General features: G+C 43.0%; 1 protein-coding gene across 4 annotated transcripts in view; it reads left to right on the top strand.

Annotated features, from left to right (window-relative positions):
• ESD (esterase D) overlaps positions 1 to 22,128 on the top strand; it is a 678,542-nt gene that overhangs the window by 463,437 nt on the left and 192,977 nt on the right. For all 4 annotated transcript variants that reach the window (XM_044071586.1, XM_044071587.1, XM_044071588.1 and 1 more), the window contains one exon: positions 69 to 188. In XM_044071586.1, the coding sequence (XP_043927521.1) occupies positions 69 to 188 (120 nt within the window). The remainder of the gene's footprint in view (positions 1 to 68; positions 189 to 22,128) is intronic.

Here is a 22,128-nt window from a genome sequence, read left to right as displayed (position 1 = left end):
GCACACATTTTATGTTGATTATTTAGCATCATCTTCAGCATTTTCTCTCTGTTTTTGTTCCCATACAGTTGCCACGTCTGATAAATGCAAACTTTCCTGCTGATTCGGAGAGAGCATCCATCTTTGGCCATTCGATGGGTGGTCATGGAGCATTAATCTGCGCATTAAGGAACCCTGGGAAATACAAGGTAAAGGCCAGGTGAGCTCCAGTTAAAGTTCTCCTTGAAGCAATACCAAATTTAACCAATGCTTACTTATGTATGGAGGAAATAAGAATACAGTAAGAAATAAAGTACCTCTGTACGTATTAAGTATGCATTGGTTAAATTTGGTATTGCTTCAAAGAGGCTTACAGAGGGGTAGCAGCAGTTATGACAGAGGTTGTGATGGATAACAACTGTTAGGTTAGACATGTCTGCTAGCAGTCCTGATAAAGACTTCAGCCACATTTGCATCATTTTTCAAGAAACCAGAAATTTACTTCATCCAATTTTCTTGTCATTGGCTGCAGTCTGTACAGTGAATTTGCTGTCTGGTGTGGGTTCTTTATCCCACATTCAAGCCATTTCTTTTCAACTCACTTAACCTATAGGAAAGCACATGTAGATGCTCATCGTATTGATCACTGCTGAAGTAGACGTCGCTATATGGGTTATATCCTGCCAAGAATATAACAGCTGACCAGCTTTCAAAGCATCACACATTCCACTTGCTCAAACCATTATGCAGCTGAAGCTGAGCTGCCTAAATTCATAGGTTTGAGTGCCAAGCCATTCAGAGCTTTCCTGACAATGAGAGAGTTCCTCTGTAGGCTTTCAAGGAACGATGTGCTGTTCCTTTTCTGGGCAGATAAGTTCTTTTTGGGGGAGAAACCTTCCATGGAAAAAAATAAAAAAAGTTGTAATCTCGGAATTTGTGCTCTAGTGGGCTGTCTAAGGATTTAATTATACTTTTAAATGGACTGCATTTTTTCCTGTCCGTTTAAAAGCTATTTAAAGAACTTGTTTATTTTACATTTTTGGGCTGACAAAGTGTATAAAAACTTTTTACTATGTTTTTGTGAGAAGGTGACTTTTGCAACTTTAAAACTTTACCAGCATATGCTGCTTAATTTCTCCAAGAATGAGGCACCATTTTTGGCTTGACCATGTAACAAACTACCGGTCCCATGGTCTGTCGTCCTTCCAGCCACAAAAAGAAAATGTTAAGTATACAGCCTTTGCCATCACAACATGCTAGCAATTTGACTCAGCCACAGGTGAGTGAATTTGCTGTGCCCAAAACTGCTTCCTCAAACTTCTTATCTTTTACCCTGGATCCCTTGTGGTGTTGCAGTTACAGGTTTTATGGACTGGGGGTTAGCCATGTCCTCTGCGACTGTTGGGGTCCTCTCAGTGGGCAAGGGAGAACCAATCTTGTTACCCCTGGGAGAAGATAGGAAAGGCTTCCCTGTTTAGTCAGAATGCTGCGCCCTCCCTGGGGAAGCTGCTGTTGTCATTAATGATACTGTTGGCATCATTTTTCATCTCAAAAAAAAAAGAAAACTAAACGTACCTAATCTTCAAATTTCCATAGCCATGAGTAGTTTACTAGATGTGCCTCAGGATGTAATTCATGATATTCACCCTTCTTATTAAAGTGGTTTCTATTAAAACAGAGGGATACCTGTTTTCATGAAGAGATTTAGGAATCAGAATCTGAACAAGAAGATGAAGTGACAGATGTGGGGTTTTCTCCTCAGATTTCAAATTCAAACTCTGAGGAGATCACAGTATCTGATTCTGCCTGTGGGGGGTTCTCTTTCTCTGGGACTATATTTCCAGAATGTGCCAGTGTTTTCAGTGGGAGAACACTAAGGCTTCTCCTTCCCTCAGAAAATACTGAGCTGTTACAAATGGAATTTAAAAACCTTCACCCATTTCTCCCATGCTTTCAGCTTTGGAAGATGTTTGTCACTGTCTGCAGTTTTCCTGACAGTCCACCTGCTGCCCCTAAAAAGGCTGATAGATTGTATAACGTTCCTCGGTCTTTATACATTCATCTCAGACCTGACTCGGCAGCTGTAGCTTTAGTTAATATTACTGCAGCTAAGCATTTAGTTAATTCCAATTCTACTCTTTCTGACAATGTTGTGATAATAGAGAAGTATGGGGAAAAGGTATATGCTTCTGCAGCTTTGATTTTTAGAATTTTGAATTGTCAGGCACACATGTTAAAGTTTATAAGTTCATAGGTAAGTACTAGACTACTACCCTTGAGAGCTATTTTAAGCCTAGTCAATTTCCCTTAGTGAGAATCAAACCTTGTGCCTCTTGATTGCGAGGAAAACACCTTGACCACTACACCAACCCTAACCTAATTGTAAAAATATGAGAAATGTCCATTGGCAGTTTCTTTTTATGAGGAAATCTAATTTAAATTGTTTAATTTTCTTCCATTTTGCAAATCACAACTCAGTTTAAAGTGCAAGGATGCTGATACGACTTCCAGGGCTGTGGCCACTGGTACTGTTTTGAAGAAGTTTGCCTGGCTGTGTTCTCAGAACATCCTTGGTTATGTGAAAAACGAGACGTTAAATTCTCCTCTGGATAGAGATTTAATTTTTAGTCTCTTTGCTGTAGAGGTTTTGAAATAGTGTGATGAGAGGGTTAAAGCTGATCCAGGGAAATCGCTCTCCCTCCTATTCCAAATTTTGTAAGGGATTCTCTAACCCCTCATTCAGTTTTTGCAAGAAACAAATTAAGTCTCAGCAAAATGCTAATAAATGGGCATTTTAAGAAGAAACAGAGGATTCCTAAAGAATACAGGGACCCCCCCCCAACCAAGGACAGTCCAACAAGTCAGAATGAGTAGTAGTCCCTTTCCCCTTCCAGAAAGTTTGAATACCCAGTTTTGTTTTTGCAACAAATAGTTTCAGACAAACAGTGTCTGAAGATCATTCATCAAGGTTACAGTGTGGCAGTGTGAGGAAATTCCTGCATTCCAGGGGGTGGTTCTTCATCCAACAGATCAGAATCTTCTTTTTTGCCCATCTTTCAGCATTTGTCATCTCAGGGAGTGACAGTCTGTTACTACTTCCCAGGTTGGGAAAGGTTTTTAATTCAAGGATGTTCTTTGGTGCCAAAGAAATAGAATGCTTGTAGACCCGATCTGAATCTTCCTTTCCTAAACCAGTTTCTGACGGTACCCAAGTTCAAAACGCTGTCACTTGACAACCTGTCACCCCTTCTTCCTCATTTAAGTTTCCTGGTAACACTAGATTTAAAAGTTGCTTATTACATCCCCATTTATCCAGACATCTTGTGTATCTTAAGGTACTGTGCGTTTGGATCACATTATCACTTCTCTGCCTTACCCACTGAACTATCCACTGCACCAAGAGTGTTCACACAAAGTGTCTAGCTCCAGTTACAGCTCATTGAAGGCTGCAGGGTATCTGCATTTTTCTATATTTAGAATTTAGACAATTTGATTATCTTTGCAGAGTCTTTTTCAAAATGTCAGGAATTTCTGTCTTGGGTGTGTGATGATTCCAAAAGAACATTCAAATTATTTTTTGAGTCCTTCACACAGGATTGTGTTCCTGCAGTGTCTGCTAGACACCAATGTTCAAGGATCATTTCATACCCTGGAAAAAGTAGCTCTCTACCTAGATTTTTTTCTAGGGTTTTCCACACAGACATCGGTCACCGCTAAGGAATATCTCAAGATTTTGGGTCGTATGGCATCTATGATTCTCATGATACTCTTTGCAAGACTCCATGAGAAAGATACAATAGTATCTGAAGTCTTTTTGGTCCTAGCATCAAAACCCATATTTTCAAATCTCAGTCCTGTGGTTTGTCAGAAGATAAATCCCTTTGTGGAGACAGCAAATATCCCTAAATCCAGGTCTCCCGTCCTGCTCCAAAGCAGTCAGTCACCACAGATGCCTCGGACTTTGCTTGAGGAGCAGTTCCAGAACAGGTAGAAGTGCAAGGTGTTTGGGACACCAAGGACAGATGCAAGCAGATAAATATAAAGGAAATGCTTGCTCGGATCATGGCACTCAACTCTGTCATCTTTCATTCCCCTGATGCCTTAAAATTGTTACAGACAATACCACAGTCATGTGGTACGTGACAAGCAAGGGGGAAACGGGTCTTACATCCTTTGGCAGACTAGCTAAGCAGAACAAAGGCAGTCCCTTACAAATGGAAACTAGATCAGAGGGTCTTCCAAGATTTGATCCATCTGTGAGGAGTTCATGTAGACTTCTCTGCCTCCTCTCTCAACAATGGGCTGGCAGAATTCTGCACCAGGACACTATGCAAGAAGGCCTGGAAGCCAGATGCCTTTTCTTTTTCCATGGACAGGAATGTTCCTGTATGCTTTTCTACCCTTACCACTGATATCCAGGGTACTTCTGAAGATTCAGAAGGAACCCCCAAGTTCATTACAGTGACTCCTTTCTAGCCCATACAACAGCAGTTCTCCCTTCTCTTTGGAAATGATCAGGGACAACCACAACCTTCCTCGCAGAATGGATGTACTCATACAGGTGCAGGGATGTTTGATGCACCCTGACCTCAGTCATCTTCAACTGACTGACTGTCTGGATGATAGGGTCTTAATTCCCTTTAAGCATCTGTCTGTTGAGGACATCCATCAAGTATTAATGGAGACAAGAAAGCCTGCTACTATGAAATCATGCATCAGCAAATGGAAAAGTGTTTCTTGCTGGTGCCAGCAACATAACCAGTACCCATTCGGGGTTAGTGGTTTTCCCATTTTTACATTATTTGTGTGTGTTACTATCCTTGGGCCTTTCTAATTCCTCTGTTAAGGTTCATTTATTGGCCATTTCAACATGTATGCCCATGGATCCCACCTCTTTAAAGGCATTCTCCTGTCAAAATGTTTATGAAAGTGTTTTTGCATAAGAGACCTCCTAGAAAACCTGTGGCTCCCCTGTATTAGAGAAGCTGATAATTGCTCCATTTGAACCAGCTCATCCAGCTGACTTGAAGTTCTTAACATGGGAAATCTGTTTTATTGATTGCTGTGACCTCTGCAAGAAGAGTTTGAGTTGCAGTCTCTTATGTTGAGTTAACCCTATCTCATTTTCCACAGAGACCGGGTTTCTATGAGAACTAATCCTCCTTTTGTGCCTAAATTGGTATCGGAGTTTACTTTAAGCCCAAACCATCCATCTCCTCATTTTCTTTCCTCAACCTAAAAATGATGATGAAGAAAGGAATCTTCATAACGTGGATGTCCACAGACAGCTCCATTACTATCAAAACAAGATCTTTCAAATCTGCAGATCAATCTTTCATTTCTTGTGAAGGTAAAAATAAGGGACAACCTGTGTCAAAACAGACACTTTCCAAATGGTTTTATTTCTCTTCTCTAGTGCCTCGGCCACACTCAGCCTTCAAGGTTGTAACACACCAAATATTGAAACAGTTTATATAACACCAGCTACAATCAGTACATTATTAATCAAACAATTAAACAATCAAGTACTTAAAAATTAAAGAAATACAGTACATTTCAAAACCATTTCAGACAACACTTCTCCAACAACAGTCTGTATTCAGACCTTTAGGTATCAAAGTGTCGTATTTTAAAATAAAAAGTTTCTTTCTTTAAAAGCACATTCTTTATCTTATTTATATCAGACTCACTTATAAAAATTTGTTCTAAAATAGTTGCCTTTAAACTATCACACTTTCCCCCATGATGTTCATAAAAATGTTGAGGTAAGGGGCTCTCTAATTTATTTGCTCTAATGTCCCTCAAATGCTCCAACAATCTTATCTTAAACATTCTCTTAGTTTGACCAATATAAAACTTATTACATCCACACTTAATGGCATAAATAACTCTTTCCGTTCTACAATTATATGACCCGTTGGGTCTAAAACCAATATTGTTTATATGTGAAAAAAAATTAATTGTATATGGACAGCCACTGCATTTCCCACATGATGGCATTCCTATAGCAGCAATATGGTAATACAATTTAACTTCAGGTTTACAAAATCTGGTATGTACCACCATATCTTTGATGTTTCTACCCCTCTTATAAGAAAAAAATAATAGTTTCTCAGTTAAACTACTAAGCTCAACAAATTTTTTTTAAAAATTCCCAAAAATGTGTTGTATGTTTTTTAATACTATCACTACAAATATTATAAGTGGAAACTATAAATAAATTCTCAGCATTTTTATGATTAACAACATAACTATTACACCTTTTCTTCTGTAATGATCTATTATTATATCTAATATTAAGTATCATTTGAATATCTGATTCTATTAATTTGGTATCATAATGTCTTCTTTCAAACATGGTCCTAGTGCACTGTATTTCTTTCATAAATACATTATCTTCATTACATAATCGAGAAATTCTCAAAAATTCGCCATACGGCAAAGCTTCAATAATATGTTTTGGGTGACAACTGGTACCCATTAAAAACTGATTAGGCAAGTCAAATTTCCTATGGATACTTGTACTAATATATTGTCCAACAGTACCCTGTAGATTAATATCCAAAAAAGAGACTGTTTGTCCGTATTGTAGACCATCAAAAGATGTATCAAACCTATTAAGTTGAATCTCTTGTACAAAATTTAATACCAAGTGCATACCCCTTCACATAAAAAAATCAAATCATCAATATATCTAAAATAAAATTTAACATATTTTTTAACAAAAGAATTAGTGTAGATACATTCTTGTTCAGCCAATCCCATAAAAATATTCGCATACATGGGTGCAAATGGAGCACCCATGGCTGTACCTTGTATTTGATTAAAAATTTGATTATCAAAATAAAAATAATTATTTTCCAAACAAAATTTCACTAAATCTAAAATATAATATGTAAGAGGATAGTCACCCATTCGTTTATGTAATGCCTCTAATCCAAACACATGTTTAATATTTGCATAAAGACTCTTCACATCCAATGTTATCCAGTACAGGTTGTCTTTCCTTATAACCTCTTTTATTTTATTTAAAAAATCAAAAGAGTCCTGTATATAAGAAGGGAGCTTCTGAGCTTCCTTTAATAATACCTGATGTAAAATAACCCCCAAATTATGCAAAAAATATTTACTGGCAGAAACTATGGGTCTACCAGGTGGATTCCTAATATTTTTATGAATTTTGAGTAGGCAATAAAAATAAGCTGGACCAGTGTCTACAGTTACCAGCTTATTTTTAACATCAGTCTCAGACCAGTAGCCCAATCTTAGGCCCTTCTGTATTAAAGATATATAATTATTTTTAGCTTGTTCAACAGCATCATCACTTACTATACAATATACTGTTTCATCCCCTAATAGATCTAAACACATTTTCATATATTGTGTATAATGCATAATTATTATTTTATTCCCCTTATTAGAGGGTTTAACTACCAATTCTTTCTGTTTGGAAATTTTTTTAAATCCAGCCATTCACTTTTAGATAAATTATAATCAACCCGTTTCCAATTAAAACTTTAAATAATAAATCAACAGTTTCCAAATGGTTGTCTCAGGCTATTACCTTTTGTTGAGTGTAAAGAGTTGCTGGATTTTCATCATGTGTTCTGCTCATGGGTAAGCATTCTTTGCAATGTGGTTTGATGTACAGGCCTCCCTCCGGGGGGCTGCCACTGTGCCTGTGTTCTTCGCAGGGCATGCCCTGTTGAGGGACTCAGAATTAGCTTGGCATGTTAAAGTGGGATTTTTTTGGATGCTTTACCTTCCTGATGTGTGTTGTTCTGTTGTGGAAGCAGTTTCAGGACAGTCCTTCAAACGTTAGGGTTCATGGCATCTTGTATTCTGGTGCTCAATAATGCCAAACTGCATATGAAGCTACTATGGTATCTCAAAATCTTCGTTTAGCACTGCCAGGAGGATTTGGACACTGTCATTCAAATAATGCCTTCTTCAAAAAAATTTTTTTTGTGGTGGGTCACTTATCCTCACAACAACAAAACTGTTCGAGGCTGGGTTAAGGCTGACTCTACCAGGACCTTGGCTTTATCTATTGCTGTTAGCAAAAAGGTTGGATTCTAGAAGCATTCAAGAAGCAGCAGCTTAGTCCTGTGTACATACTTTTACAAAGCGCTACAAGCTTGATTCCTTCTCTAGGTCTTGATCAGGCTTTGCTAGGACCATTCTACAAAGGCTCCTGGACCCCCCTCCCCCTTCCACCTCCCAAGTTTACTAAGCTAGGGTAATATACCCATATAGGTAAGGCTGCTGTAGCGCAATGGTCAGTATGATGAACATTGTACAGTTGTGTAAATTAACAGTAGATGGTCACTGCTGCAGTAACCAGTACCTTCCTCCATCCTCCTTTTTCTTTTTTAATTATGCTAGGGTGTATATATGTATATATTTTTGCTAGGGTGTATATATGTATATATTTTTACTGTAGATCTGAAGTAGTTTACTTCATTTGATCTTCAACCTGTGGGTTATGGATCCGTATTGGATCCAAGCTAGCAACTTTTACTAACATCTGCTCCGAGCTCCAAACTCCTCCCTTACCCATAATACATCTCCACTGCCTTCCATCCCCAGATCTCGTTTGCCGCAAATTGATTCTGCATCGTGTCTCTTGAGCTCCAACTTAGTCAAGTGGGTAAAACCTTTTGGATGATCTTTTTTCTTTAAAAATTGTTAGATAGGTTCCTCTTTCTCCTCCCTTTGCTTGGTGCTTCGAGTTTTAGAATAGTTTGTATTGTTGTGTAAAAATATTTTTTTGCTTCCCCTCCCCCTCAGTGTTTTCTGTGTACGAGTGTGGTGAGTGGGTGTTTGCGTGTCAGTAGAAAGAAACTGTTCTCTTTTTCTTAAGGTTTCTTTCTCTGTTAGTATGGCTGACAAGCCTATCTTTAAACGTTGCACTGGGTGTGGCCATAAGTTACCCCCTGCTGATGACCACACTCTGTGTGTTGTGTGCTTGGGCATGGCCCATCTGAATGTGGATTGCAGTATATGTGCGGACTTCAATCCCCATGCCATTAAGTATAGGAAGGCCAAGTTGGCCCTCAAAGGCCTTATTCCCCCTTCAGAGTCTGTTTCCTCGTCTCTGGCTTCGGCCACAGCGGCTGCTGTGGCCGCCTCTCCTTCTTCTCTTCCCCTGGCTTCTCCTCCCTCCCAGGCTGGGACTCAACCTCCTGTTTAAAAGCCTGTGGAAGCGGAGAGGAGAAGGAGCAGAGAGAAGGAGAGTTGAAGGTGAGGGAAAAGCAAAAGAGGTCTCTGGACCTCCCTTCACCCATAAAAACATTACGGATCCGTGACTTCCCTCTGCTCCGATCTCTGAGGTTCTCCCTGGAGCCGGAGGAGACGCGTTCAGTTTCTCTGGCCTCGGTGTCCCGACCCACCAGGTCAGACACCGTGGCATCGTCGAGGTCCACCCAGTCTTTGTCAAAGGTTGATCTGGATAAAATGATGATGAGGTTTATCTGTACTCAGATCCAGATGGGGATCTTGTCAGCCCCCCTCCCTCTGGAGGGGGGTCGCTTCCCTTTTTCCAGCCTATTTTTGCTTTTCCAATCCGACCTTCGGGTTCAGAGTATTCGGATCAGAGGGTGGCTTTGGTCAGGGGGTCGGTGCCGACAGTACCTGCTTCATCGATGCCGACAGCTGCCTGGAGCATGTCAGGTCCGAGGGAGTGGAACCGTTTTCATCGGCTCTGCCTTTTCGGGCCAAGTTCCCTCCCTCGGAGTTCCGTCCACTTCGGGCCCGTCTCCGATTCTCTCGTCTGACCTGGGAAGACTGGTCTCATTGGTTTCTCAGGAGGTTCACTCTCCTTTGGCGTTCGACATGGTAGAAAGGGTACTCTTTGTTGGATCGAGACCCCTGACTGTCCCCTTGGACTCCACCCAGACCCCCTTGGCTCTGACTACAGTCCCCATCATTTTACCAGAGGTACAGCCCGTGCTTAAGCAGCCCTAAACGGTTTCCCCTGAGGAACAACTGGCTTGCGAGGTCCCCCCAGAGAGGTACCTCGCAAGCATACATGTAAGAGGAGGCACTTGGACTCCCCCGAGTCCCTCACTGAGGACACGGACTTGGATGATGGGGAAGGTTCCCCTAGGTCACCTCCCGAGGATGCCTCCTTTGGAGACATCATGGAAATCCTGTGCCAACGGGGAGGTTGGTCTGCCCCAAACCTTCTGACGAGTCCATGTTCTTGGAGGCTTTCGGCACGGGCCCGTCTACTTCCTGGGTGTCCCCTCCCACGGATCCTTTGGTGGATCTGGTCACCTCACAGGCATGGACGGAAACGGACACCATGAAACCTGTCTCGAAAAGACCCGACAAGATTTTAAGTCCCCCCATAGACAGACCAGCATGGAATAAGAGCTCCCCCTTAGACGCTATGGTGGTAGCAGCAGCCACGAAGAAGGAACTTGCTTAGGAGAGTTCCTCGGTTCATCCGCCTGACTGAGAGTCGCGGATGATGGATCTCCTAGGGAAATGGGTTTACGCTTCAGCTAGCTTTTCGATTAGGGCACTGAACTTACATGGCCCATGTCACCAGACTCCAACACGATCTGGTAAAGGAGCTGGAGGAGTCTTCCCCCAAGTACATGTCACAGGAAGACAAGGCTTCATTCTCAGTGAGGATGGCTTTTAAAAGCAGTCTCCAACACGTCCATGTGACTCCTTTCATATGCTACGGAAGGAGCAGCTAGGGCAGCTGGGTCCGGCATGTCCATGAGGCACAACACCTGGCTCAGCTTATGTGATTTTTCTGAACCCTTCAAGGCGTCCTTTGCCAATGCCCCTTATGACGGCTCTACTGTCTTTGCTAAGACCATCAAAGAGACACTAGTCCAGAGTGAGAAGGACAGGAAGACACTTTTTGTCATCGGGATCCACTTCTCGGACCCTCAAAGGTCCTTTTCCCGAAATCAGAGAGGGCAAAAGAAGATGTGGTTCCGGAAGTCACAGTATTCCCGGGTCACTCAGACTCTTCTTCCCCCAGAGGCAGAGGGGGACAGAATGGATGCCGACCCAGAGGCAGAGGGGGGTCCGAAGATTTTTGGGTCTCGAACCTTTCTTGGACAGATCTGGGCAGCAACCCTGAGAGGTTGCCCAGCTGCTCTACTCTGGAGGCAGTTGGAGGACAATTGTCCTTGCACCTATCAGTGTGGGAGTCCATAACATCAGACCGCTGGGTGCTTCAGATCATATCCAGAGGGTACCCTATCCCTTTTGTGGTTCCCCCAAATCTCCCAGACATCTCCCAGATGTACCACCCGCGCAAAGGGAGGCAGCAGCACAGGAAATTTCCAAGCTGCTAGAAAAACGAGCCATTGAAACTGACCCCCCAGATCACTCCAGAACGGGCTTCTACTCCAGGTTCTTTTTGATGCCAAATAAAGTAGGAACTTGAGGCCCATTCTAGACCTCTCTACCCTGAACCTGTCAGTTGCCAAAGAGAAGTTCCGGATGGTCACATTACAGTCCATCATGCCGTACCTGCAAGAGAGCGACTTGATGTGTTTGTTAGACCTCCAGGATGCTTACTATCACATAAAAATGCACAGAAGCTCCAGGAGGTTCCTCCATTTCCGGTTAGGAGTCTATCATTACCAATTCCGAGCCCTACCCTTTGGTCTCGCCATAGCCCCCAGGGTGTTTACTAAAGTTATGGCGGTGGTAGCAGCTCACCTGAGGCTTCAGGGGATTCAGGTCTATCCGTAACTGGATGATTGGCTCCTCACTGCTCCCACCAGCCATCTACTCTCCCAAACCAGGGATTATTTCCTGACTCTTGCCCTGCATTTGGGGATCACAGTCAACGTATCCAAATCTCTCCTAGATCCTGTACAGGTGATGGGCTACATTGGTGCCAGGATAGATGCTCTTCAGTGCAAAATCTTCCTGACCTCGGAGAGAGTTCAAAACCTGAGGATGCATGTCTCCCTGATCTACCATTCTCATCTTCCAACTGCAGAATTGGTGTTGAGGGCCTTAGGCTCGATGGCGGTGACCATAACTCTTCTCCTGTGTGCCCAGTTGCACATGAGAATTCTACAGTGGACTCTAGCGGTACAGTGGTCCCTGGTGGAACTGCATTTGGCACATCCAGTTCAACTCCGTTGAGTCTGTCAGTCGTCCCTCATATGGTGGATGTGCTCTCCAGACATTCTGGAGGGACGACCCTTTGTTTCAACCCCGGCCCAAGCCACAGTGACCACGGATGCCTCCCAACTCGTGTGGGTGGGGCATTGTTCGGGCAGGACAGTCCAAGGCCTGTAGTCCCCCATAGAGACCAGCTTGCACATAAATGTCCTAGAGATGAGGGCAGTCCTTCTAGTGTTACAGGCCCTTCATGCCTTTCTTCCTCTGGGAACGATTGCAATTCAGTCAGACAACATGTCAGTGGTCTGGTATATCAACAAACAGGGAGGGACCGGATCTTACCCCATTTGTTGCGAGGCCTTGAGAGTGTGGGAATGAGCAAGCTCCACCTGTCGCTTTCTCATCGCAACGCACCTTCTGGGATGGTCCAACATCCTAGTGGACAGGCTGTCGGGCCATTTTGATGCCTTACGAGTGGTCTCTGAATCTGGCAGTAGCGGAATAGATCTTCAGCGAATGGGGTCAACCTTGCTGTGATTTCTTCGCATCTCCTTCCAACGCGAAGTGCAGCGAGTTTTTCGCTCTGACCCACCTGCCAGGAGAGTCCCCCAGAGATGCTGTAGTTCATGCTTGGCCTCTCAATCTTCTGTATGCTTATCCACCAGTACCTCTTATTCCGAGGTTTCCACAGAAAGCTCATCGACTGGGAAACAAAGTGATTCTCATTGTCCTGTTCTGGCCTCACCCGGTATGATTTCCCTTCCTATGGTCTCACCTTCTGGCTCCATCTTGGATCCTAGATCCCATTCAGGATCCGATTTCACACCCTTCAGGGGTGCCTCATCTGAATCTGGACAGTCTGAAGCTCACAGCTTGGCTGCTCCAGTTCCCGTGATTGCTAGGACTCCTGGACTATCCTCCTCTGTTAGATCTATTCTGGTGGTTGCTCATAAGTCTTCGACCAGGAAGGTTTATCGCAGCAAGTGGAAACGTTTTTCCTTTTGGGCCTCTCAAAGGAGTTTAGACCCTTTCACGGCTCCTCTTTCTGCCATTCTTGATTTTCTAGCTGATATTTTTCAACACGGAGCTAGTTCTTCTACTGTCAAGGTTCAGTTGGCTGCCATCTCTCATTTTCATGTGGGCGAGAATTCTGCTTCCTTAGCCTCTTCCAGACTGTGTAAAGCCTTTATTAAAGGCATCTTTTTGTTAGAGCTCAAACCAGTGATTTTTTTTTTTGACAGCTCATCTCGAGCTGCCTAATGGTTTGAGTGCATTGAAGGTGCCCTGTAGCTTTGGAAGCTTGGCCGGTTGTTACATCCTTAGGATATAAACCATATAGCTAAGGCTGCTGTAGCAGTGATCACCCCCCCCCCCCAGCTGCCCTTGTCTCTTCACAACTTTCATGGAAAGTTGTTACCCATTTCTAGGCAGTGCTGAATTAGATTATATTTATCCCATATGAAGGGCCGTTGCCTTTGTGATTCTAATCTGAACCACAGCACACTGCTTATAAAGGATCCCAAGTTTATCTCTTATTTTAGCTTGTTTTTTATTTTTACCTCCGGTTTGGGCTTTCTCCATGCAGTATCATTCATGGTGGCCCTTTCCACCACACTACGTGCTGCTTATATCCTTTACGTTTTGCTTCTGGTGTAGTCCTGCCATGGACCTTAACATGTTGTGCTTGTATCCTCCATCTAAAATACAGTTTATTGAATGGCTTTAGACAGGATCCACCTGCTCAGTCTTTAACTTATTTGCTACCTCCACCAAGTCTGTCTCACGTCTGTTGGCCTCACCATTTGACATAGGTTGGTGAAGAGAGGCAGCAAAGAGGTGCTAGGCAGGAATATGATATAGCATGCTGGGTTACTTATTTGCTCATTTCAGGATGCAAAATAAAGGTAGACTTGTTGCTTATACAACGTTTTGTGGTGCAGAAACAGTTTCACTTGTTGAGTAAATTGATCATATGACCATAACTAGTTTGCATGTCAGCACATCAACAGCCTTGAAAGTGTCATGTTCCAGTTTTGTAGGAATGTAAAAAGTTAACACTGCTCCAGAAAAGCTTTCTGAACTTATTTGAAGGATATGGTTTGGATGCTAAGCTGGGTAACTACTTTCCACCAGTCACAGTTTGACATTTTTCAGAAGTTTCCACACCTGGAGATGACTAATGAAACTGATATGGACTCTTTGACATCTTAATTGCAGTCCTCCATGCTCACTCTTTTTTGCTGTATGCACTACTCTGATCTTGAGCTTTGCTTTTGTTGATGAAAACATCCCATATCTGTAGTATTTTTTGCATTTACCATAAAAAGTGTTTTTTTTTCTCAAATTTAGCATAGAATGGTAGAAGGAGACTTTTGCATTCTCTATAGGACAGTCCCTGTCTTTACATTATGAGTAGAAGAGGATGTTCTTCATGTTTCACTGTTGCAGTCATTACATTTGGGGTAATCCTGCTGGCAGGTTGCCCTCAGTCGGCCTGAATTCCAAAGTCCTGGGTCCTGCGTCGGCTGCTGTCGCCCCTTCCCTGACGTCAGGGGTATAAAAGATGTGGCCGATGCCATTTTCTTTAGTCTTTCTTGCCACGCTGTGCCCGAAGCAGAAGCAGTTCGCAAGTGCCGGTCGGCCGACACCTGAGATTTTCATTTCAGATCCGAAGTCTTCAGTAAAGCTAAGTATCCTGTTGGGGAAACTTTTTTCTTGCTCCAGACCGATGTCAGAAAAAGTAAATAATTGTATTTCTTGTGGAAAGCAAATACTTCATAAGGACTTTCATTCTTACTGTATTCCTTGCCTAGGCCCTGATCACAACGTTTCTGGTTGTCTGTTTTGTGCTAGATTTAACCATCGCACTATTAAGCGTCGGTATGATTTTGCTTTAAACTATTTTGGACATCGGTTTAATTATCCAGAAATGTTATTGGATAGCCATCGGACTACCGGAGTTCACAAAAAACGCAAAGAAAAGGAGAGAGAGAGACAACCGAGACCCACAACCGATGACGAAGCTTCTCCTAAGCCAGTCGCCGGTTCTCAGTGAGGCGCTTTCGCAGCCCCTGATGCCCGCTACTTTAGAGTCGCAGGCCGCTACCGACTCCCACGTGGAGTTGGCCATGCCGCTGGAAACTCAAGGTAATGGAGCCTCGGATACTATTCCTTCAGATGGGTCCAGAGCCGCTGAGCAGGTACCTGCTTCTGAGGGTGCATTCAGACCAAAACATCTTTACATTAAAGCAAAGAAACTCAAGAGCCACATGGACAAGCCTTTATGCTCAAAAAACAGATGCTCAAAATGGCCGAAAACTTAATTACCTTGATCAGGGGTTCCCATCCCCCTCCTGATAAGCCTAGGCAAGAGACTGACTATGAATCTTCAGATCAGGTTTCTATTTCGTTTGATTCCTATTCTGATCAGGAATATTCTCTTCCCCCCCCTATGAGGATTCTGATGCTGACGAATCTATACCTTCAGCTTCTCCTCCAGAGGACCATTCTTTTGGGGAAACCTTGCATACCAGGAGGGAGCATTTCCACTGGGAGAGCCAAGATTTTTCAGAATCTAAAAAGAGGCTCAGGGATTTCCTTTTACTACCTCAACACAGGCCACTAGCCGTTCCACCTGTTAGACATTGTAGATGTGTTTTCGGAATCTAGTCTTACCCCTGACTCCTTACCTCCAGCTCCTGTTAAGCCTGACAGATATTACAGGGTTCCTGACTCTCATAAATTCCTTTTTAAAATCCCTGCTGCAGACCCAGAAACTATTTCATAGGGTCCCAAAGGAGTTAAGGCTTCCACTGCAAAAAACCCTACCCTCTCTGACAGAGATTCTAGGGCACTGGATAGATGGGGAAAAAAAGGTTTACACATCTGCTACCTTGGCTATAAGGGCCTTAAACTGTCAGTTTGATATGCTGCAGTATCAGCAACATGTCATGGCATTGCTTAAACAGAAAATGTTATTAAACTCTGAATGTGCAGAAAACAAGGAAATGCAGGATTTATTGCATGCAGCTGAAAAAGTTGGAAAGCATACTTTGCAATGTGGTTTTGATTCTTTGGAGGCCTCCTGCAGGGCCACAGTTACGGGTTCTGTAATTAGGAGGCATGCTTGATTAAATGAACAAAATCTGCGTGATCAAGTCAAAGTTAAATTATTAGATGCACCTTTACAGCATGATACTTTGTTTGGTGTTAAGGCAGAAGAGGTGTTAAAGAAAATGGAGGACAAAGCTAAATCTATGCAAACTGTCAAATAATTTTTACAAGTACAGCCACCTAGGTTTAGTAGACACTGGCCTACAAAGAATTGGTCCTTTCCTGCGTCAGACAGACCTCAAAGGGGCTGATCCAGACATCCTAGAGGCAGATCCCAGGCGCAATGGGGTGCTTCTACCTCCAAAGTTGGAGAAGACAAATCACAACCATGCAGGAAACAGTCCCAATGACTTCCCCCTGCCTGCACCAAGCACTTATCTCCTGGCAGCACCCTTAGGGGGGAAATTAGCACCTTTTTCTTAAAATTGGCACATTATAACCCAGGACAAGTGGGTTTTAAATATTGTCACAAGGGTACAAGTTCCAATTCCATTCCCTGCCAGAGGCAAACGGCTGGCCAGATCTGCCAAAAAAATCAATGGGCAGAGGCACAAAAACAAGTCTCTTCCCTCATGGACATGGGGACCATTCAACAAGTACCAGAGCAAGAGCAGGGACAAGGATTTTACTCGACTGTTCTTGGTATCCAGAAAGGACAAGGCCTGGGGACCAATACTGGACCTATCTATTCTGAACACATTCCTGGATATACCAAAATTCAAGATGTTGACTTTACAGCAGTTTCTGCCCATGCTGGGCAAGAATGCTTGGCTTGTGACTCTAGACTTAAAAGAGGCATACCTGCATGCCCCAATCAGACAATTATGCAGAAGATACCTCAGATTCAAGGCTGGCTCAATGCATTACCAATTCTCTGCACTGCCCTTTGGCTTATCTACTGTGCCCAGGGTCTTTACAAAGTGCCTGGCACCAGTAATTGCATTCTGCAGACAAAGAGGAATACAAATATATCCTTACTTGGACGACTGTCTAATTCAAGCAGAGAACAAGGACATTCTTCTACAGCATCTGGCGTTTGTGAAAAGACTTCTGACATGCCTAGGGTACACAGTCACTGAAAAGAAATCAAAACTAGTACCCTCTCAAGAGATAATATTACTGAGTGCAAGCTTAAATACAACTGCCCAGATGGTTGGTAACCGACTACCTATTTCAATACGTTGGCAACAAAGGCCCAGTTATCTGCAAGAAAAATTCTGCAGGCTTTGGTCTTCATGGCATCCTACATCCTGCTAATTCCATATGCAAGACTGCATATGTGAAAACTTCAATGGTACCTAAAAAGTGTTTGGACTCAACATTGCCACAGCCTGGAAACAATGATTACTCTCATTCCCTGCCTACAACAGGAGTTTCGATGGTGGGCAAAGGCTTGTCACCAAAACAAGGGACAGCCATTCACAGTACCCCCAGCCAGGCAGACACTAACAACGGATGCATCAGATTATGCCTGGGGGACCCACATGGCAGGAAGATGCATTCAGGGCACATGGTCCTCAACCGAAATGCATCAATCAAAAAGAGATGCTAGCTGTTCAAAATGCCCTGACAGCCTTCAAGGACCTACTTCATCCGGGACAACTACTGATAAAGACAGACAACACCACGGTCATGTGGTATATAAACAAGCAGGGAGGCACACATTCTTACCCCCTTTGCAGACTAGCCATGACTTTATGGGACTCGGCATCAACTTACCAAGTACATCTGCAGGCACAATTCCTGCCAGGAAGGAAGAATACTCTGGCAGACAAACAAAGCAGAAACCTCATGTATCCCCATGAGTGGCAGCTGGATCCACAAGTCTTCAGCATGATAACAAGGAAATGGGGATGCCCGGACATAGATCTGTTTGCCTCCCCTCACAACTACCAACTAAAAAGATTCTGCACAAGGACTTATAACAGACTGCTGGAAAAACCTATCAGTATATGCCTTTCCCCCACTGCCTCTCCTCACCAAGGTATTCCTAAAGGTCAAACAGGAGAAGCCAAAAATGATACTGATTGCCCCAGACTGGCTCCACCAGTACTGGTTTCCAATCCTAAAGAACTTGTCTGAATGCCCAGCTTGGGCCTTACCTCAAATACCTATTCTACTGTCCCAGCAAAACAATCAGATCCTGCACAGCCAACTCAGGACTTTAAACCTGGCAGCATGGCGGATAATGTATCATACAAAACCCACCACTCAGTAAAACTGTGATGGATGTCATTTTGGAAGCCAGAAGGTCTACTACTAGAAAATCTTATGCTGGAAAATGGAAGAGATTCTGTGCTTGGAACCAGACACAAGGAACTGATACAGCTGTGTCAAATATTCCTCAGATTTTACAATACTTAACTGAGATGCTGGACAAAAGCCTAGCTTTTTCATCTATTAAAATTCATACCTCTGCCATTTCACCTCATTACAATACAGAGCCACCAATCTTTTCTCATCCCTTATTAAAGCAGTACCTCAGAGGAGCCAAAAATGTAAGCAAGGAGATCACCAATGCCTGCATGGGACCTCAACTATGTCTTGGAAAAACTCACCCTGCCTCCGTTTGAGCCAGCTGCTACTGCTGATATAAAGTTTTTTATCTTGGAAAACAGCTCTGCTTCTAGCAATAGCTTCTGCAAGACGAGTTTCAGAGCTACAGGCACTCATGGCTGTGGAACCTTTTATCATTTTTTATCCAGACAGGGTCTCTCTGAGGACAAACCCAACATTTATGCCTAAGGTGGTGTCCAGTGTGGCTCTTAACCAAACTATTCATCTGCCAACTTTTTATCCAAATCCACAGAACAAGGAGGAGAGAATTCTGCATTCTTTGGACGTACACAGACAGCTTAGATTCTGCTTGGACAGAACCAAAGTTTTCAGAAAGACAGAGCAATTACTAGTGGCATATGCTGCAGGAACACAAGGAAAGGCTATCTCAAAGCAGACTATTTCAAACTGGATAGGTCACTGCATTCGTTTCTGCTACTTACACCATGGCAAACCAGTGCCAAAGGGCATTAGGCCACATTCAACCAGAGCTGCAGCCACTTCAGCTTTTCTCAGGGGAGTACCAACCAAGGACATTTTAGAGGCTGCTACTTGGAGTTCAGTGCACACCTTTACAAAGCACTATCATCTGCCACTCTACTCTAAATCCAGGGCAGGCTTTGCCACTGCAGTTCTGCAGGGCCTCATAGCCGCTCCAAACGCTGTTTAGCTCCAGCCTCCCAACCATAGCTTTGGGAATCTACCCAAATGTAATGATTGCAACAGTGAAACACGAAGAACATAGTACAGTTGTGTACACTTACCATAAATGTAGATGTTCAAGTGTATTCACTGTTGCAGTCCAGGTTACCCACCCGCCATCCCCCTTTCTTCTGATGGACCATCCCCCTTTCTTCTGATGGAACCTATCTTTCCTTCTCTGATTTATACAACCTATGTGGTGTACTTGCTTGTAGAGGAAGGTAAACTTTATATTGCTGCATGTATTTATTTATATATATATATATATATATATCAATTTTGGCTACCTTTTTAGGGGGCGCCTGACATCTGGGGCAAGAAAAACTAAAGAAAATGGCGTTGGCCGCATCTTTTATACCCCTGACATCAGGAAAGGGGTGACAGCAGCCGACACAGGACCCAGGACTTTGGAATTCAGACCGACTGAGGGCAACCTGCCAGCAGGATTACCCCAAATGTAATGGCTGCAACAGTGAATACACTCGAACATCTACATTTATGGTAAGTGTACACAACTGTACTTTTTCGCAGCATCAGGATTTGCTATAAAGTATGGCTTGGACTTTGCCCTCTTAATTTTTATTTTTATTTAGTTTACATTTGTTAACCGGGGTTGTCTGACTGAGCCGAAAAGGCCCTTTTTCAGCAGAGGCCCGGGGAGAAAAGCTCCACAAGGAAAAATTACAGACACATTTAGTTATTTAGACATGATCAGTATACACACAAATTACAAGAGAGATGTTTTTACAGTGGTATGCGGCACATAAACCGTTACAGTGGAGAGAAACAAACAAAAAAATATTAATTTTAAAAATAAAGGTAATTAATAGATTTGTGGTGTACAGCTGAAATGTGGAACATAGGTAGAATACATACATAGTACACAGGTACAGTACATACATTGTAGATTAGCCAGTGTTTGTGAGTAAGACTGAAAACTATTATCAAGTGCTGTAGATTTAGTATGTATATGTTATCCGTTTTCACTAGCCTGGGGAGCAATCATGGCACTGCCAACTTTGCTTGAGATGTTGTCTGATGAGGTCTTTAAAGGAGGCTTTGGATGATGTGTTTTGAATGCTAGTAGGGACAGAGTTCCAATTTTTAGCCACTGAACTACTATATAGGGCATCTCCAAAGCTATTGTAGCTGTTGGTGACTTCTAGTAGTAGTTTGCTTGATGATCTAAGAGTCCGTTTGGCTGAGTGATGTTCTACTAGGTTTTTGAGGGCAGGACACTTATTGGGGAGGTAATAGATAGAATGACAGAGGCAGAGCTGATTGTAGGTTAGGAGGTTGGGCAGTTCAAGCCAGTGGAGCTGTCTCAAAGCAGTACAGTGATGAGTTCTATATGAGCAATTTGCAGCAAAGCGGGCAATTCTGTTACAGCAGGCTTCCATTTTGCTTAGTTCAGTTTTGTTGATATTAGTCAGAATGGGAGATGCATAGAATAGGGTGGATAGAAGTTGGGAGCAAGCAATGGCTGATCTTGTGTTGTTGGTAAGAAATGGTTTGATACGGTAGAGTGACCCCAGTTTGGCATGTACTTTTTTAATAGTTAAGTTGAGATGACTATCAAATTTTAGGTGGGAGTTTATGGTTATTCCCAATAGCTTAGCCTGTGCCACTGGAGCAATTGGAGTAGCATTTGTGGAGTAGATAGTGAATTGACTGTTAATGTTTTTGTTAGAACTGGTTGTAATCATAAGCTGAGTTTTCTTTGGATTGAGGATAAGTTGGGCTTTGGTAAGTAAGTTTTCAACGTCAGAAAATGTTAGTTGAGTTGTTTGCAGGAGGGTGGGAATGTTTTGTGCAGCACAGATTAAGGTAGTGTCATCTGCAAACTGAATTATAGATGCGTGCTGTGTGGAGGTATGGAGGTCATTTGTGAAGACTGTGAATAGTAGTGGTCCTAAGATAGAACCCTGTGGGACTCCTATAGTTATGGGCAGCTGTGGAGAGAGAGAATTTTCCCATTTCACAGCTTGGTACCTGTCAGTTAAGTAGCTTTGGAACCAGGTAAGAGTGGAATTTGATAGATTATATTGGTTTAGTTTGTTTAGCAGGATTTGGTGTGAGACTGTGTCAAATGCTTTGGACATATCCAAAAAAGAGTTGACACTTGTAGGCCTTCATTTTTGAGACGGTTTACTGTGTCTGTGAAGCAGAGGAGGGCTGTAGTGGCACTATGGGCAGGTCTGAAACCATGCTGAGTAGGTGACAGGATGTTGCTGTCTGGGAGATAGTTTAGCATCTGGGTATGGATGCATTTTTCTAGGATTTTGGCCGGGGGGGGGGGGGGTAAAGCAATAGGCCTATGGTTATTAAGTTCAGTGGAGGTCCCGCCTTTATGTATGGGTGTAACATAGGATATTTTCCAGAGTTTGGGCACATAGTTTTCAACAATTGATCTGTTTATGAGAGTGGAGACTGGGATAGCAATAGCATCTGCTGTAAGTTTCAAGAAATAGCTGGGGAGTAGGTAGGCTGCTGTTGATGAGTTTTTTTTTAGTTTGGAGAGCATGCTTTTGATTGAAGTGGTGGAAACTGTTTTGAGGGTAAAGCTTGTATTAGTGTTATTTGTGTTGGGGGGGGATAGTGAGGAAGGAACTGTCCTTTGATATTAAGGATAGAATTAAGTTCACAAAGTGGGAGTTGAATTGTGTTTCAATG

This window comes from Protopterus annectens, chromosome 5.part0 (assembly GCF_019279795.1).
Source record: "Protopterus annectens isolate FY-2018-M chromosome 5.part0, PAN1.0, whole genome shotgun sequence".
Classification (NCBI taxonomy): domain Eukaryota; kingdom Metazoa; phylum Chordata; order Ceratodontiformes; family Protopteridae; genus Protopterus; species Protopterus annectens.
This window is presented reverse-complemented; position numbering and strand designations above follow the sequence as displayed.